This window comes from Equus przewalskii, chromosome 25, assembly GCF_037783145.1.
Source record: "Equus przewalskii isolate Varuska chromosome 25, EquPr2, whole genome shotgun sequence".
NCBI lineage: Eukaryota > Metazoa > Chordata > Mammalia > Perissodactyla > Equidae > Equus > Equus przewalskii.
The window spans coordinates 22629409-22647715 of record NC_091855.1 but is presented as its reverse complement, the minus strand read 5'-3'; the positions used below and the strand labels follow the sequence as shown (position 1 = coordinate 22647715).

At 50.0% G+C, this 18307-nt stretch overlaps 1 protein-coding gene and 1 long non-coding RNA gene across 7 annotated transcripts in view; both read right to left on the bottom strand.

The window, feature by feature from the left end:
• The window catches only part of ADCK1 (aarF domain containing kinase 1), a 138562-nt gene that overhangs the window by 40571 nt on the left and 79684 nt on the right, over positions 1-18307 (bottom strand). For all 6 annotated transcript variants that reach the window (XR_011532806.1, XM_070593289.1, XM_008536602.2 and 3 more), the window contains 2 exons: positions 16146-16304; positions 9362-9478 (listed from right to left, as the gene is read on the bottom strand). Coding sequence is in view for 5 of the 6 variants with exons in the window: in XM_070593289.1 (XP_070449390.1) it covers positions 9362-9478; positions 16146-16304 (276 nt within the window). In the remaining variant the exon portion in view is untranslated. The remainder of the gene's footprint in view (positions 1-9361; positions 9479-16145; positions 16305-18307) is intronic.
• LOC139079298 (uncharacterized) lies at positions 3129-3581 on the bottom strand. The gene is made up of 2 exons (XR_011532807.1): positions 3476-3581; positions 3129-3246 (listed from the first exon to the last, which is right to left on the bottom strand). It is a non-coding gene; the product is annotated as an uncharacterized lncRNA (long non-coding RNA).

Below are 18307 nucleotides of genomic sequence, written 5' to 3'. Positions count from 1 at the left end.
TAGTAACTATGATGTTACACTGGCTCACACCGACTGCGGCACTTCTCAAGTGAACCTAGTGACCTTAAACAAGTTGCTTATACCCACAGCTTCAGCAAAAAGGAAATCATCATAGTGCCGCTCTCAAGGGCCACTGCAGGTAAATGAGAATATCACGGGGCTTGGAGCCTAGTGACCTCTCACAGGTGCCCCTGTTCTTACTGATTCCACATAATGTTCCTGCGAGGGCGGCAGAGTAGGTTTCATTGTACCTTTTTAAGATGTGCCTCTGGGGTTAAAGAGGCATCTAAAGTCCTGAGACTTCTCCGATGTCACACTGTGCCCTGCCATGACACCAGCTCTCAGATCCTGACTGGGTTTTCCCCGGGGGAAGATGAATGTCAGCATTCGGAGCAAGACTTTGCCCTGGGTCAAGTTTTCAGACTCAGGCTGAGACGTCAAGTGTCCCAGAGCCACCATTCTCTGTTTCCTCAGAGAGGGGCCCCAGCCAGAGCTGGTCCTGGGTGGGCCAGGTCCCCATGCTGGGCCACTGAGAACCCCTTTTGTCAGGCTCTTTGGAGCTCCAAGGAGCCACGCTCTGAAAGGCGGTATCTGCCAAACCAATTGCATTTATTAAGTAATAATTCATTTTTATTTGTCAAGGACGCATAAAAGGTCCAATCAGGGCTCCTGATCGGCCCAAGATAAGCTGTGCAGCCAGACTGAGCTGATGGAATTCCAGCCAAAAGCGGAGAAATGACATTTCATTTAGTCTGGGCAAAGCTGTCATAGGGAGATGTATGATCTCCCTTACGCCTTCTGAAATATTGCTAATCGTTCTGGGCTCCCTATTACTACATTGAAAGATGGCCCCCAGGGGTCTGGGGACTCGGGATGGGGGAGCCGATGCCCACGAGGAGTGAGCTGCTGCTGCCAGAGGAGGGGAAGGACATGGTGGCACTGCCAACTGCAGCTCAGATACCCATGAACGGAGCCACCAGAGCGGCCCCCCATTTCAGCACCACAGCCGGCCGCCCCTCCCTGGGTGTCTTCCCATGTGGGGGCTCTTCCTGATGCTCGTTTTAACCAGATTTAACCAGGATAGGCAGCTATGCAAGGCAGAGACAGAAGGGGGAACCAGCCTATGCCACTGGCTTCCCACTGGAGCCTCCTGGTACCGCCACTTAGGGCGTGGGTGGCCTGGGGGCCAAGTCACCTCCCTTCTCAGTCTGGGTCCAAACTCCCTTAGTTGTTAAGTGGGACTAACCCCATCTGCTCTACTTCCTCACAGAGCAACCTCAAGACTCAAGGTCAAAATGTGATCAAAATGCATATGGGAAAGCACTTTATACCTACACCATAAGACACACAAATGTGAGGGTTTTTGTAATGTGGTAGCTTATTATTTTACACTTGGAAAAAAATATACCCATTATCACCGTCAAAGTGTAATTTTCTAAAAGTTAAAAACACTACTCTCTTACAGATATGGAATGAACACACGTCAAAGATTGTTTAACTCATCAATAAAGGAGCAAGGGAGATGGTAGAGCTGGTTCAAAGAGAATTTTAAAGGACGGGGTATTTATGGGCATTTAAACAGGAACAAGAGACCCAAGATTCCTGGATTAGATACAAAACTGGTTATTGTCCTACAGGGCAATAAGGAAATCATAACCTTTGGGGTTATCTTTCCTACTGCATAGAAATTATTTGCATCTCTACTGGATAAGATCTACAGGCTGACATATGACTTCAGTCTGAGCCCTTAATTAATTGTCAATAGCAAAGTCAAACAAAAGTACATTCCCCTAGATATTAAAAATCCTCGGGTGGGCTGGTTGAACAATACTCAAAAATGACTTTGAAAGGACACACTGCGTATTCTTGGCCTTATTGCGGAATTTTGGGTAATTTTTCTTAACGTCTACCAGAGTTGCACTAAATAGTCCTGGGAACCAATCTGCCCAGAGAAAAGAAGCCAGCCCCTCCTACTTAAAGATGCAGCAAGGGTCCCAGGAGAAACCTAAAGGCATCATTGGGCCCACAACCCTCTCTCCCTCCCGTTCCATAGTACTTTAGCTATGTCCCGTGATTAAGAACAAACAATTGTAAATAACGCTGCAATGAACATGGAGGCAGATACCTCTTCCAGAGAATTGATTTTATTTCCTTCAGATATATACCCAGAAGGGGAATTGCTGGATCATATGGTAGTTCTATTTTTAATTTGTTGAGGAACCTCCATGCTGTTTTCCATAGTGGTTGCACCAGTTTACATTCCCACCCACAGTGCACAAGGGCTCCTTTTCTCCACATCCTCACCAGCACGGTTATCTCTTGTCTTCCTGATGATAGCCAGTCTGCCAGGTGTCGGGTAGGTAATCTCTCATTGTGCGTTTCATTTGCATTTCCCTGATGATTAGTGATGCTGAACACCTTTTCATGTACCTGTTGGCCATTTGTATGACTTCTTTGGAAAAATGAGTTGAGTTGCTCTCAGGCTGTCCCTTGCCCTGTCAACGGTGGCATCCACATAAAGACAAAGGAGCACCACCCTTTTAGAAAGGTAACAGCTAACACTCTGTGCCAGGCACCATTCCTGCACTTTACATGGACTCCCAGCCATCCTCTGCGGTAGACAGGTGAAGGACGCGAGACACAAGAAGGGGAAGAAGCTTGGTCACCTGACCAGCAGCTGGGGAAACCAGCTCCGAACCCAGGTGTCCTGGGTCCAGGGGACAACCTCTCATCGCCAGGCCATCCTGCCTCTCCACTCACAGGGAAGCTCCCCGCTGGAGGCAGGGGCTGCAGCAAAACTCTCTGAAGGTCCCCACAGCATCCAAGAAGGCATGCCATGTGGAGAAGTCAGTGGGAAACCCAGGACTGTCTGTCTAACCAAAAACTCTCTGTGAACTAAAGCCATAGTATAGCTCTTTTCAGGAAAAAAGTCAGTGATGAGTCCTTTACTCCCGCCGTATAAAAAGAATGTGCCACTCATGTAAGTGATTTCAATAATTATGCAATGCCTTTATTCTCTAACCGTAGGGAGGGGGGAAGAAACAGGAATCTATAAAAAGGCTAAGTAAAGAATTAACTTAGTAAGTAATACTGAAATCAAGGAGTTATTTTTGTATTTTTCTCAAATCTTGAATTGGCTGAAAGTACTTTAATTATTCTATAATTGCATGGATTAACTTATTCCCACCCCCAAGGGAAAGTCTACTTATGTTCTTGGGGGCTGTCATGGAAGCAAGGCCAAGAGCTCTGAAAGAAAACAGGGGGTGGGTGTTGCAGGATGTTAGCAATCACATAAGTAGCCCAATATTAAGTATAAATAGGTTAATAATTCAAACTCTCTTTGCTCTTCCCCCACTTTCTGCCCAGGCTTCTTGAGGCAGAACAAGAGGCAGAAAGACTAGACCAGACCACTGCCCTGAGCATTTACCCTCCACCCCACCCCACCCCTGGGATATATAAACCTGAGATTACTTACACTGCCCAGCACAAGGCCAAATCTATTCACGGGGTGAGTGGGTCAATCTTGGACCAGAAACGCTGAGATGAAATCCCTGAACACGAAGACACAGAGAACCTCTTCAGCCACACATGGTGCCAGGAGAGGTGGCGAGGAAGAAAGAAGAGGTGCCGGGTTAATTACAGGAAACTGGGGGAGTTACTCTAATTTTGGAGCTTCTGGGCAGCTTGGAGAAAGCTTCTCTAGGTTAGGCTTGAACTGGGACATCACCTGAGAGCCAGGGCATGGGGCATCCACAAGGCCAACAGGGCTCCGCAGGTCTCCTGGCCAGACAGACTCAGAGGGTCATGGCTACCAGAGGGATGGGGTCCTAGGGCCATGGCCATTGGAAGACATAGCAAAGGGAGGAAGAGCTGTTGACAGCTGACATCCCTTGCCTCAGGCAAGAACTGACTCCAAAGAAATATTTCCACATCCTTCCATCTTACCTGGGTCAATATAAAAAATGGGGAAAGGGTTTCTTCCCTACATGTTTCCCCTTCTTCTGGCAAATATTTTGCTGCTAGCACCACAGAGAGGGCCAAGGGTTGGAATTCCAACGTTGAACATGTACTGTGTTGAGATTATACCGTGGGCACTGTGCCAAACACTTCATGTTTCAACCATCAAACAATCCTAGGGCTACTACCCCACTTTACAATAGGAAGTTGGGCTTCCAAAGGTGACAAAGCCAAGGTAGCATGGCTTGTAAGTAGCACAGCCAGCAGCAGAATGCAGGAAGGCTGATCCTAGAGCAACACTGTTCCCCACTCCTGACACCCTAGCTGTTGGGGAAACAAATATCCAGGAACCCATCCTGTGATGGGACCTCTCTAACATCGCGAGCTTCTCAAAACTCGGCCTGAGAAGCCATGGAGGGTGGACGGTAAAAGGAGGTTTTCTTTCTAGTGACTTCACTAGCTAGCGTCTGTATGGCTCTCCAGCTTCTCTTCCCTGGTCTTCTGAGCACCTTCTCTCACCAAGCCAGAGAGCCCCAGTAAGTGGGAGAGGATGCAGAGCAGAAAGTAAACATCCTATTCAACCCAAGGTGGTGTCGGGGGACACGGGAAACTTGGCCTAACTGCAGCATGGCTTTTAGAGAGGCCGAAGGGGAGTCCCCATATGCTCAGCCGATGACCACTGCTTGCCCTCCAGTCTAGACATTCACGGACAACAGAGGTAGGTGGACAGGAGGGGAGCAAAGAAGATTCTCAGAGATCTGAAGAGGAAGACATGCCTCTGTGAATAATCACCTCGTGAATTATAAACGACTTTTTTTTTTTTTTTTTTACAGAACTTCACAGCCTGCAAAGTCTGCACCACGACCCTGCGAAGTGTTGTTATTTCCTGTACAGATGAGGAAACTCAGACTCTGAGTTTAAGTAACATACCCAAGGCACTTGGCCAATATATGGCAGAGCCAGACACAACCCCAGAGGTCCCAGCTCTGAAGCCCTCTGCCCCGCCCGGCACAGTGCCAGCCTCGGGGAAGCCTCCCCCAGCCCCACTTCCCACATCCGTGCACACCTCTATTGTAGCGCTTGCATGCAGCACAGTACATCGTGGGTGCCCGACAGACATCTGCTGAAAGATGCTTTTGAGACCCTTCCATGGCTCCTACAGCCACACGGAATGGATTTTAAAACGAATGGAAAGAAGCGTGGCAAGTGGTTCTTGCCGAATGTGGCCAACTGAACCCAGGCGTTGATTCCACTCCCTCCGCACCCCCACTAAAATCATTCTAATAGAAACAAAAAGACAAAGACCCCCCCCCCCCCAACAAGGGAGGAGAAGGGCCCACGACAGCCACAGTGACAAAAAGAGATTAGCAAGATTCCATGGCGGGGGGGGGGGGGGGGGGTCCAGGCAGAGAGCCACTGAGAAATGACTTAACAGGCTAGACAATAGGGAACCCTAAGCCGGCAGTGGGGGACCTTGACCTCTGAGCCCAGAGAGGCTCAGCCTCTGAGGGCTCCGGCACCTTGGAAAACAGGAGTCGGGGTCTTGAAAAAGGAGGAGCAAAGGAAAGACTTTCAAAGCAAGAGCTGAACCCCCAGATGCCCTCCTGACCCTGACAAGAGACGAGATTTACTCTCTGGGGAGGTAAAAAGGCTCTGAAGGCCACAACACATACCAGGAGGGCCATCCCAAGGACAGAGGACTGAACCAAAGTCCTCATGATGACCCCTGGGAGACCCCAGCCCTCTTTCCTCAGGGGCTCCCAGGCCTCTGGGATGGACAGGCTGGTGTCCCTTGCAAGCCCCCCATCCCTGCACCCACCCCCACTCTTCACAGACAGCCGATGTCTGCCCACCAGCCCTCCAGTCCCCGTCACCACCAACCCCAAACTTCCAACTTTGTCACTTTTCTCTCGGCTAATTTCACACAAATTCAATTGGGCCTCAGCCCAGGCAGGGTCTTAAACACACACTCACTGAAATCCAATTAACCTCCGATATGGTTCTGCAATCAATAATTGTCCTGTGGCTTCAGGAGGCTCCATCCAGCCCGGGGAGGTGTGCTCCCACGCGACCTTTACTTTTAATGAAATCAGTGACAGTCACTGTCGCCAGCTCTTAAAGTGACTGGCAAATATGATCACCGGGTCAGGCCCTCGGTAATATGCTGCTTCTGGGATCAGAGGCAAACAAACGAGGGCCCCTGCAGGCTGCTGGCTCCCTGAGGCACCTGGGCAGGGCTGCCTCGTGCCTGGATGTGCGCAGCCCAGGCCGTGCGGCCTTGTGGCAGGTGGTTCCTGATCTTTCGTGAATGTCTGAACCACCTGGAGAGTTTGTTAAAATGCAGATTCTTGCAAACCGCCTCCCCTCCCCCGCCACCCAGCAACCCTTCCCACCCTAGATTCTGATTAGTAAATTTGGGTTGGGGGCCAGGAATTTGCATTGTTAAATAAGCTCCTCCAGTGATTCTGAAATAGATGGTTCAAGTCTTAGCTCCCTGCAAGCTGAGAATCACGGTTCTGTAAAATATCCAAGAAGGGCAGACCCTTAGAGTCCAGCCAGTCCAATGCCTTCAATAAGAAAACTGAGGCCCAGAGAGGGGGAGTGATTAGTCCAAGGTCACACAGCAAGTCATTGGCAGAGCTTGAGCTTGAACCCAGGGCTCTTGCCTTTTACCCTGGTATTTCCCTACCCAAGTCTGTTGGGAATTGGCCACTTAAACTGGTCTTCAAGTCCTCACATGCTAGGCCCAGCTGGGCTGGGATGCTACAGGGTGAGGGGCCCTCTTCAAAGTGGAGTGGGGATGACTCAACAAGTGGTTGGAGGGGTCTGGAGCCATCCCCACCCACCTCAGGAGTGATTCCTGCTAGAGCCACTTCCTGCTGAGCCCCACCTTCCAGCTGGGTCGCCAGCTTGTTGCAGCCAAGATGCCACTAACCACCCTGCCCCTGGGATTTGGGGTGAGATCTTAGCTCCTTGTCACTTCTGTCTGTCTCTTGTACTTCCCTCCCCAGGGAACACTCAGAGTCAGGCTGTCCTGAGGAGGGAGAGCCGCTCCAGGGGCTGGCCACTGAGGCCCACAGTCCTCGGGAGACTTTAGAGCCTCAGAAGTCTGTTAGAAACTTTCAGTAATGTGGTGTCTTTCATACTCCACACATGCACACACGTGCACGTGCACACACACTCACCACTAGTCTTCCACGAGGCCTGTGGCTTTGGTGCTGGTTGGTAAGAGGCATAATAGATTAATTTCTGTAAAGGAGGGCCCACCCTTAGTGGCCTAGTGGGTGATCTACTCCCAACATCACCCATGGTTGGTGACAGCACAGGAGAGCACACGGCCCACCGCCCACGGCCCAGCCTCAGGCTCCTGTGGAAGTATTTAATGACATCATCTCAGAATACCAAAGAGCTTCCGGTCATGCAAACCCTAGAAGCCAGGGACCGGGATTAAGGGCTTAAGTAATTAAGACAGTGTGGCATTACTGCAAGGATAGACCAGTGGAAGAAAACAGACCTTCCAGAAAAGACCCACAGCCAACTGATGACAAAGATGTCAGACCCAAAAGATTCTACAGTATGATTCCATTTATATGAAGTTCCATAATAAGCCAAAGTGATCTATGGTGACAGAAGTCAGAATAGCAGTAGCTCTGGTGGGGGTGGGGTATCGACTGGGAGGGGGTGTGAGGAAGCTGCAAGAGTGCTAGAAATGATTTCTTTACCTGGCTGGTGACTACACGCTACAGCCATATGAAAACTCACTGGGAGTACCATTAAGACATGGGACCTTACAGAAGTTACCTTCCCTCTCTGAGTCTCTCATTCTTCATCTGCAAAATGGAGACGATAAGACCTCTCTCCTGAGTTTATATCGCAGAAATGGCCTGGCACGGGGAGTTGGGCAGTCGGTTAACCTTAACGGTAAGAGGAGGTAAAGGAGGAAAGGACAGGGCCCAACGATGATGATAATAATGAAAACAACAACAATAATCATTTGGCTACCATTTTGGAGAGCTAAGCATCCCCAGGCACTGTGCTAAGCACTGTTTGAGCACTAACTCGTGTGGTCCTTACAACCCTCTCGGAAGTAGGTGCTACCATTGTCCCCACTAACAAAGGCCACACAGGCACCCAGAGGCCTGGGCTCCTGATCTGCACACTCTCCTGCCTTCCACCTGGCTCATCTGCTGAGCCAAGGTACGGCTTTCTCCTCTGGGCCATCCCACCACTGGGACCACATACTCATCTTCATGTGTTGTCTGGGAGGCATAGGAAAGAGCATTGACCTCCATTGGGTCTGGTCCCTTCCATTCCTTCTTCCCACCCAGCCAGAGTGGTGGATCACGTCACTGTACTCCTCATCACCCTTCAGTGACTCCCCTGTCCTCCAGGGTCACACCCAAGGCCTTCACCATCTGGCTCCCACCCTAGTTTTCCACACTGACCTAGAAATTTGCCCCTAGCCCTGCCAAACCTCACTACTCCTTTCCCTTTCCTTGCAGCGCCATCTCCATGCCCCAAATCCTCTACCCAACACACACACACACACACACACCCCTGGCAAATTCCTCCTCATCCTGCTTGGGAAGCCACCTGTGGCAGAGGTGAACGCTTCTTCCTTGTGGCTCCCTGGGGTCTGGCTCATACCACCTGCTGCCTAAGAGATGGTTACAAGGATGTAGTTGTGTGTCTAACTCCAACGCTTGGCTGTGAACTCCCCAAAGACGGGAATTGGGTCTGGCTCCCCTCTAAATCCCCACACTCAGTACAGAGTAGGGACTATAAAAATGATGAATGTTGTTGCAAAAGTACAACTCCACTCTTACCTGGGGGACCTGTGGCGACCAAGAAGAAGAAAATGGGGTACAGCCCCTAACCACTGGCCCATTCTCCCTGACACCAGTGGGGTGGGAGGTGGGAGACAGAAGCCTCCCCTTTTTTCCTAGGTCTGTGAAGCAGATACAGTTGGCTACTGCTGTCCCCTTTTGGCCTGATCCCTTGAGATGTGGGGAGGAGCAGGGAGAGGAAGGAAGTTGTATCCAGGCCCCACTGGGCAGAAGGATTACGTTCTGTGGATTTTGCACCATTGTCTTCTGCAGCCACTCAGCTCTGTGGGGCTCCCACGGTACAGAAGACAGATGGAAATTGCATGTCCAGGCAGGAGCCGCGGGGAGGGCCTCGCCCATGCCTGCATCACTGCATGCTGCCACCCCCAGCTTCAGGAAGCAGGGCAGAGGCTGCACTGGATGACCTGGAAGGATGCTTCGTGGTCAGAGACTTTATAATTCTTCAGACAACAGGCCCCATTTCAAGGTGGTGAGACCTCATCTGGACACATCTCCCTGGCCGGGCAGCCCCAACAAGCCCGTGTCCCTCACAGGCAGCCATGCACTCCCGACCTCACCTCATTGACATCGATCTTGTTCCTCTCCATGTAGTCTCTGTCATTGACTTGCCCGCCATCCACAAACTCCATCAGAAGGACCCGCTTGGTGGACAGATCCCAGTAGATTCGAGGGACCTGGAATAGGAAAGGACAGGTCAGAAGGGCCCAGGGGCTGGGAGCTGGGGTGAGGACCACAGAGAGGCACGGTGAGCCAGACATCAGCAGATGCTCCTCCCAGGAACAAGAGGGAAGGCCCGAGAGGAAGCTCGGCAGTGACAGTAAGGAGGCAGGAGGCAGGCCAAGAGAGAAAGGCAGGCTGCCCGCCTCCACCAGCTAGGCCCCCGGCCCCTCCTTCAGTGGCCCCTCGGCTTGGGGACCAGAGAACGGCTTCCCCACCCTCCTCAGTGCCTTCAGACACAATGAAGAGCCCAAACTAAAATTGGGACTGAGGGGAAAATGTGTGGAACCCCTCATACCTGAGACAGAGTTGGCATTAAAAGCTATTTTTCTCTCTCATCAGGCTTATTTCAGGCTCCTCATGTGACTCTAAACTCTCTGCCTCAGTTTCTACACCTGAGCAATGGGTGTATTGTATGTACGTATGTATGCATGAATGATTGAATGAATGAATTTTTACTGGACACTAAGTTTTTCCATTGGGAAATCATTAGTTTTCTCACGTCCGTTTTCTGCAAGTCTCCTGTGGCAGACAATGCTGAAGCCTAACCCAACACTATCCCCAATCCTCCTCTTCCCCAGACACAGAAAAAACTAAATACTTTCCCTGCCTGCCTTGCAGTAGGTATGGCCATATGACACAGTTCTGGCTTATGAGACATAAGTGGTCTGCTAGGGGATCTCAGAAGGTTTTTATTTTCTTGATAAACAGGGATGTTTACAGATGGAGCCACTCTTCTTACCCTTCTCTTCCTGCCTTGAAAGTGAATGTGATACCTGGAGCTGCAGCAGCTATCTTGCAACTATGAGGAAAAGTCCAAGAAAATCTCAGAGATGCCAGCCCTGATATTGTCAAACCCTTAAGACAATATCAGCAGGTAACTGCTGTAAGCCTTTGTGCTATGTGAGGAAAACAAATCCCTTTTGTTTAAGACACTCTAAATTGGACTTTCAGTTACCTGCAGTCAAAGGGATTCCTAACTGACATCGTCTCCAAACCCCTCTGACTCTGAGAACACTCAAGAGCCAAAAAGAGAACAGATTTCCCCAGGAGAAGACAAGAGACTGGACTGCACCAAGGTGAGTGAGAGATGGCCACCAGTCCCAGCACAGCCAGGAAGGAGGAGTTATCGCACAGCAGCATGCCACGTTTCCCCAGCAACTTAACGGGCTTAGCCCCACTGATGAATAAAGAAATGAGGGCAGCTAATTCCAGGGTTTGAGGAATAAGGACTTCCCTTTATCCCAACCCCCAAAACTCATCTAACAGTAAGACAGTGCCCTCAAGTCAAGGAACCCATTTCCTGTTCCTAGTTCTGCTCATAACTGCTGTGTCTTAATCAAGCCACTCAACTCCTTACGCCTCAGTTCCCTCATTGGAAAGGAGGTGGCTCCTGCCCGTCTCAGTGAGGAGCTCTGAGGATAAACGGGGCCACGCCTCCAGGTGAAACACTGGGCTCCTGGAAACAAAGGTTCCAGCAGAAATCAAGGTGCTATTTTGGTTTGCGACTTTCCTGTGGTTTTTGCCATTTGAAAATCTGGGACAATAGAGAAACCTGTGACTCTCTGCTACTTTGAACTTAAAATTCAGTCTTGCTTGGCATTTTTCAAAAAGCACCTTTAAAAATATGAGTGCAAGCCTGCCGCTGTTGTCTGTAGCTTCCAAACGAAAGGGACATGTTTGGGGGTTAAGTTCTTCCCTTGTGTTTGTTTGGAAACCAAAGCTTGGCTGTGGGTCCCTAGGGCGGTGAGACCCTCATCTGGACCTGCCTGTGGCAACGTGGAAAACAGCCATGAAGGAGGCAGAGAGGGAGAGAGAAAACCCAAAAGCTGGAGAGTCTCCGGGCTTGCTCGTCAGCATCGCGGGTGAGCTGAGTTTGCCCCTCCTCCAGCTCTCCCCCCAGTCTCCCTCCACGCGCAGCCAGCCCAGTGTGACAACAGAACGTGCCTTTGCTCCAACTGCGCAGATCTGAAATGACAGGCATCAAACCAGGGGACAGAGAGTCTGTCACGGGAGCTCAGGGAGGACCACGGCCACGACAAAGAAATGACTGCCAAATGCAAAACTGCTCCCTGCCCGGTTAGGAGAAACTTGGCTTGACAGGGGGACACGAGGTCAAGTGACTCGCCCCTAATCACCATGTGGGCAGGAGGGTCTGGGGGTATAAGCTGAAACGCACCTCACCCCAACACCCACGTTTCACCACCATTGCTTGCCCTGCTTCTTCCATCAAGGAAAGGAAAGATGGAAGAGAAACATTTCAAACAGGCCATAAGAAGAACCACCCCACCCCCAAACAAAACTAAACCCTGGGAGGCTCATGGCCAGAGCGCCCACTGACCCCAGAGGCAGGGTCACATCCTGGCCATCAAGACCTCAGAGCCCAGGGTCTACCTTCTTGCCACAGAGCAGGGGCCCCCCCTCCTGTGGGCTCCTCCTGCCCCCTACACTGGGACCAATCCTGACCCCAAGAAGGAGGGCACAGGTTAGGGAAAGTTCCAACCCAAGACTCTGGGCCTCAGCCTCACAGTCCGGCCCTGACCTTGTGCTTCTGCCTTGCGCCTGTGCTTTGGTCAACGCACCTGTGAAGCAAGCCTTGGCTTGTACGGGCCAGTGCCCATCACCCAGGGCCACACGCCTCCCATCACCTGAGCCCAGCGGAGCCGAGCAGAGACCCAGAGTCAGACTGTTGGGCTGGAGTCCTGGCTCTGCCGCCTCCACCTCCTGTGACTATGGGTGAGTTTTATAACTTCTCTGAGTGCCAATTTCCCCACCTGTAAGACGGAGATGACTATTAAAATGGAAACAACACTCCTCACCTCCTATCAGCATGTGTGGAGTCCTGGTGCTCGACACAAGAGCACACATTCAGTGCCTGCTGGACCAACATCAGCTGCCAGGTGACAATCATGTCGAGTGTCACAGGTGGCTCGGATACACAACCAGGGCTGAGAGCTAGTGCTACATGCAGCCCAGCGCAGTTCAGATCTTCCCCACCAATTATTACAGAGGCAGACTAGCACCGTGGTTTAACATGTAGGCTCCGGAGCCAGACGACCTCATCCAGAGCCTGCCTCTGCCCCTTCCTGGGAAGCTGTGACCTTGGGCAAATGCTTCATCCCTCTGGGGCCCCACTTCCCCACTGGTGACAGGCAGCTAATAATGGCCTCTCCTTTGTGGGGCTGTTATAAGAATTAAAGAGTAAATTTAATGCCCTTTAATGCCCTTTAAAAAGTGTCTAACAGCCTAAGCATGTAAAAAATGTTAACTAATATTAATTATTATACATCAGTGGTTCTTCATCTTTGAGGTTCTTAGGAAGCTATGGCACTTCTCCAAAAGCATCCACATCCCTTCAGGTTTGCCCACAATTTCTGGAGGGTCCCAGCCTCCTTACCTTGCACTAAGAAACCCTGGAGTGGCCTTACTCAAGAGATGACCCCCCACCCATCCCCACCTCCACATATAGAGATAAACTCACATCCTTCCAGTCCCAAACTCTGTGGTTATAAGGCTTCTCGCTCCTACCTTGTCCCAATTGTCCCTCAGGTCAGTCACAACCTCACTGCTTGTCCTGTCCCCTCCCCCCAGCACACACGCTCTCTGATGCCAAGTCCACCAATGCCCTGATCTTGACCGTTCGGCCTGGCTGCCCCCTCTCCCTCTCCCAGCCTCCCCAACACCTCATTTGCATGCAGGCCTTGTCTGAGGCTCAGAGATTCATAGCATAGGGCTGAGGTTATTAAACCCACTGGAAGATGCCTCACACTCTGAGAGGTAAACTCTTTGCTGAGGCTTAATTACGCACAGATGTTGTGATGGGGTGCCAGTATGCAAAAGCAATCCATCTCCAGTTTTAAGAGCTGAACTGGGTTCGCCGTGCAAAATTCGCTTTCCATTTGTTATGTGTTTAGGCAAAATTAATTACTCAGGAGCCTTAATTCCACCATTGTCTTAGGAATGGTGTGCAGGTTTTAGAAGCAGCAGGTCAAATCGTTACATTAATTATTTACCCATTTGGCATCCTCGTTTGAAAAATTTGTGTTATTATTATTATTACATGTCTTGGTCTGGCAGATGCTAGTTGGCCCCAGCCAGGGGAGGATTTGCTGTTTCCATGGGAACGGCAGAGGAGATGGTTCTATACGTCTGGCTCACAGTTCTAGCTCTGAGGAGCACCTCTGCCAGGTAAGGTGCAGCAGAACGTCCTTAGACAAGCACCAGAGGTGAAGTCAGAGAATCTGGCTCATAGCCCTAGCTCCTCTACCCTCTGACGCCATCTGCAAAATGGGATGATGACTGTTAGAAGGATTCAATGTTACAGTATCTGCATAGTGCTCAGTGCAGCAGAAGAAACATCCAGTAAATATTGGCTATCCCTTTGCACAATCAATACTTCTTGGAAGTCCCCTCTGAGCTCCAAATCCTGGGTGGAATTAAGTACCTCCTCTTGGGCATCCACAGAAACACAGGTGAGTCCCGGTCACAGCATGACCATCCTCTACTGTCACAATACGTGTGTGTGTCGCCTACGAGATGGGAAGTCTTCCTGGGCGGGAGCCAACTATCTCTTACTTACCCAGGCACTCCCCCAGCCCCCAGCACAGCAAGAGGCTCCAGGAAAGGTTCAATAAATGTGGAATAAAGGAATGAAGGAAATGGGATACGCAAATGGAAGCATAGTTTAGACTCCACAGCATTATGCTAATTAGTTAATATTATTATTTGCCTGAGAGAGCCAAGTTGTCATTGAATTGGTGGTTTGAGCTGGGGCTGGGGCAGTGTTACCAGATCTAGTCCGCACGTGTGGATTTACCCACACGAGAGGGTCTGTATATCCATGTCTACAATGGCTGCCGAGGAAAAGCCAGTCAAGCCCCCTAGGGGCATCTTGACAGACCTGACTCCCAACTCACTCAAAGAGCTAAACTTCACCAATGGCTACCAAAATCAGTGTATCAGGACAACACGCTGATCACCACAGTTGTGGCTTTTTCTCCCATGATTCTCAGGTAGCTAGTGTAGACACACTTCAGTGCCCCCATCTCTGTTAAGGAATCCAGATAGCAGAAGTACAAACACTACCCCTGTTTCTGACTATGTCTTCAGAAGCCACATGAACACTTTAGTCCAGAGCAAGAGACCTGCCCATTCAATGCACTGAGACGCTCTCTCCAAGGATGCTACATGACTGTTTGCTCTGCAACTAGTGCCCAAGCTCTGTGACTCCCGCTCCCGCATTCTCCAGTCCTGAGTGAAGAGAGAAGGGCTGATCTCTTCTGAGAGGTGAAAGCCAAGCTCTCTGTGTAGACTACCAGAGGGGCCCAACCCCTGCACCATGAAGAGGTTGCCCTGGGTAGATGGGTCCAAACCCCTCTAAGGAGAAAATGTGGTGGAAGAACAGCGGTGTTGGCACGCATCTCTCTCACTCCAACCTCCATGTGCCCCACAGGGACCATGAGGACAGTCCTCAAAGGTCAGCTCCAGGGCCAACTCCTCAGCAGAGCCTTCCCTGCCCCCATCCACCATGCAGTCCCTTCTTCTGAATCCTTAGAGTACGGACCAGCAGGACCGCTCACAAAGCTGTGACTCTACCATTTGATATCGTTTCCCACAGTGAATGTCTTCCATCACACAGGTAGTTCTGCTATAACACTTGAAAACACAAATCTGTTCCAATGTGATTGATATGTCATGGAACAGTTTGATCATAACCCAAATTTTGCATTCACTTACGTGCATTATCACCTCCAAGATACTTCATGTGAAGGCAGAAAACCGCATTCAGCTGAACCACACCACATGGGAATACACAAAATGTACACCCCACACACATCACCATGTGTGTTATGGGTCCCTCCCACCCACAACTCATTACAACTTTCTGTCCAATTTCAGGTGACCCCCTTCCACCACCTCACAATAACTCACAAGTGGCAACCCTTCTGACGCCCACTTCTGCAAGCAGACGGCAAGATCAAGAGCCAAGTGCACTGAGGTCTTGTGTGTTTCTCAGCCATTTAATGTGTGTAAGGCTACACTACCATTTTATTAGGTTCCTATCCTCTTTATTTTCCGCGTCACTGGTGCCCTATTGGAGTGTTGTAAGCTTAACCCCATTTTCCCCATAAGCCCTGTGGTTTCTGTTGTGCAATTTTGCACAGTGGGGAGATTTGTAGGAACACATATGTTGTGTTACAGCAGAACTGACTATGTATTAAACGAGCTAATATACTATACATAAAGCGTCAGGAACAGTGTCAGAGAACAGTAGCGTTTATCATCATCATCATCTTCATCCAAGTCATCGTCCCATGCCTCATGGAAGCAGAGACCACGGCTTACAGGCCCCTGGGCAGCGCTCAGTGTCTTGCAATTGTAGGTCACTCAATAAACATCTGTTTGATTGACAGGCCAACAGTCACACTTGGTATTTCTTTGTAACGCTGCCTTCAAGGGCTTCAACATGCATCACCAGGGACAAATCATTCATCCTCAGAAAGAAGACTCAAGATGGAGATGTCCCAACTCATGCCCTGCAAGGGGGACGCTCGGGACCGGGACCAATCCTCCCCTGTGCTCTTCTGCCAGACCACCATGCCTCCATTGTCCTGCCCCTCCTACCTTTAAGAAGTCAAAGTGCTTGAGCATCTGGGCCACTTTCTCGGCGTTCCTCCCTTCGTTGAGGAAATCCAGCTCCAAAGGCAGGTTCTTCTTGGCTTCGTCCACCAACCACATGAACTCGAACTCTGGAAACAGCTGCTTCACGGCCAGGACGAGCACCTGAAATCACCAAGCACCCATCAGTCAGCCCAGGGTGCCCATCAAGGGGAGCATGTTCCGTGCCCACCTGCCTGGGTCTGGGCATTGGCAACTCCTGGGTCTCCCCTGGAGTAAGGGAGGGTGGGAAACTATTCTGTTGGGTCCAAATCCAAGATGATAAAAGCCCAACAGTGGCCAATAGTAACAACGACCATCTGCTGAACACTTCCCATGTGCCCAGCACCGGACTAAGCCCTTTACTTACATTATTACTCCATTTAGTCTTCACGACGACTCTGGGTGGTACATGGTACCCGTTCTTATCCTACCCATTTCACAGATGAGGAAGTTGAGGCTTTGAGAGATTATACAATTTTCCTGAATTTGCCCAGGAAGGAAGCACTGAGGTGGAATTTCTCTCGGGCCTACCCAGCCCCAAACCCCTTGCTTACAAGCTTGTCACTGAACTGCTGTCTCTGCCGCTCCCACATTTGTTCTTCATGGTCCTGTTTACAAAGAGCTCGGAGGGTGCTGCAACGGTAACTGTCATTTTGTTTATTTCTTAAGCTGAGTGGTTGATACCTGAGTGTTTATAATATTATTTTGTATGCTTTTCGTATGTCTAAACTATTTCATGATAAAAAAAATTAAATCGGAATGAGAAAACAAGACAAGAGGAGCAAGAGACAGGGATTTGACCACTTGGATGAAAAGCTTGGATTTTTGGCGATTTGGCCCCATTGTGGATTCTCGAGTGATGACATGATGAAAAGGGGGTTTTTATAGGACTTATCTGGCCTTTCAGCTGTCTGCTTAATGATGTGAAATTAAATGTCACTGGCAGAGAACAAGAGCCCAGTGACATCTGCAGAGCGTGCCAAGATCCCTCTGTGGGCAGGGACTCAGTTCTGAGGCCACCCCATCACGGGGGCTCTGAATTTGAGACAGTCACACAAGCTCACAAACAATGGCTCTGTAATGGGTGAGCAAGGGTGATGCCAGGGAGGTGGGAGATGTTCCAGCATTCCAGGAGGGACACAGAGAAGGCAAATCTCCCATAAGCCCTCCAGTCAGTGTTCAAAGTGACTGATCCTCCCAGAAATTCTTGGTATAGATTACAGTCCAAGTTCTCTGAGAACACCCAGCTCATCCCTGGCTATAGCAAACATCAGTGAGCAAGAACTAAAGAATGATGGGCCTACTGGTACCAAAAGACCTTTCCATCTGTTATAACTGAAAGTTTAAATGCCTCCCAAATTCCTGTGCTGAAGCCCTAATCCCCAATATGACACTGTTTGGAGGTGAGGCCTTTGGGAGATAATTAGGTTTAGATGAGGTCACGAAGGTGGGGCCCCTACGATGGGATTAGTGTCCTTATAAGAAGAGAAAGAGAGACAAAGCTCACCCTCCTCCACCATGTGAGGACACCGGGAGAAGGCAGCTGTCTACAAGCCAGGAAGAGAGTCCTCACCAGGAACCAAACCAGTCAGCACCTTGATCTCGGACTTCCAGCCTCCAGAACTGTGAGAAATAAATGTCTACTGTTTAGGCCACCCCATCTGTGGTATTCTGCTCTAGCAGCCCAAGCAGACTGAGACACCCTCCAGTCTATCCAGAAGGACTGACTGAGCCCAGCTATGAGCCTTGTCTTATGCTTCTTTTTGCCCTGGTCTATGACATCATGCCCAACACTGTGTCAGGCACGTGTGATATAAAAGAAATAAATCTAAAGCAGGGCCATTAATGACAAGGCATTTACGGCTTTGTTTTTAAACCCCATGTCCTGGGTGATGTACCAGACACTACTGTAAGAGAATCATCACAGAGGGTTATTATATTCAATTTCTCTCAAAACCCTTTTTAATTACATTCGGCTGCAGTCTAATTTCTTTTAAGTCTCGTCTAGTCTTTCATGGGCTAGACGTGTGACCTTATGATAATCAATTTAGTTTATGTTTCGTTTCTGTTTGTGTCACACAAAACTAGAAGGGAGAGGTGGCAACAGTGAGGCCCAGACACGTGGG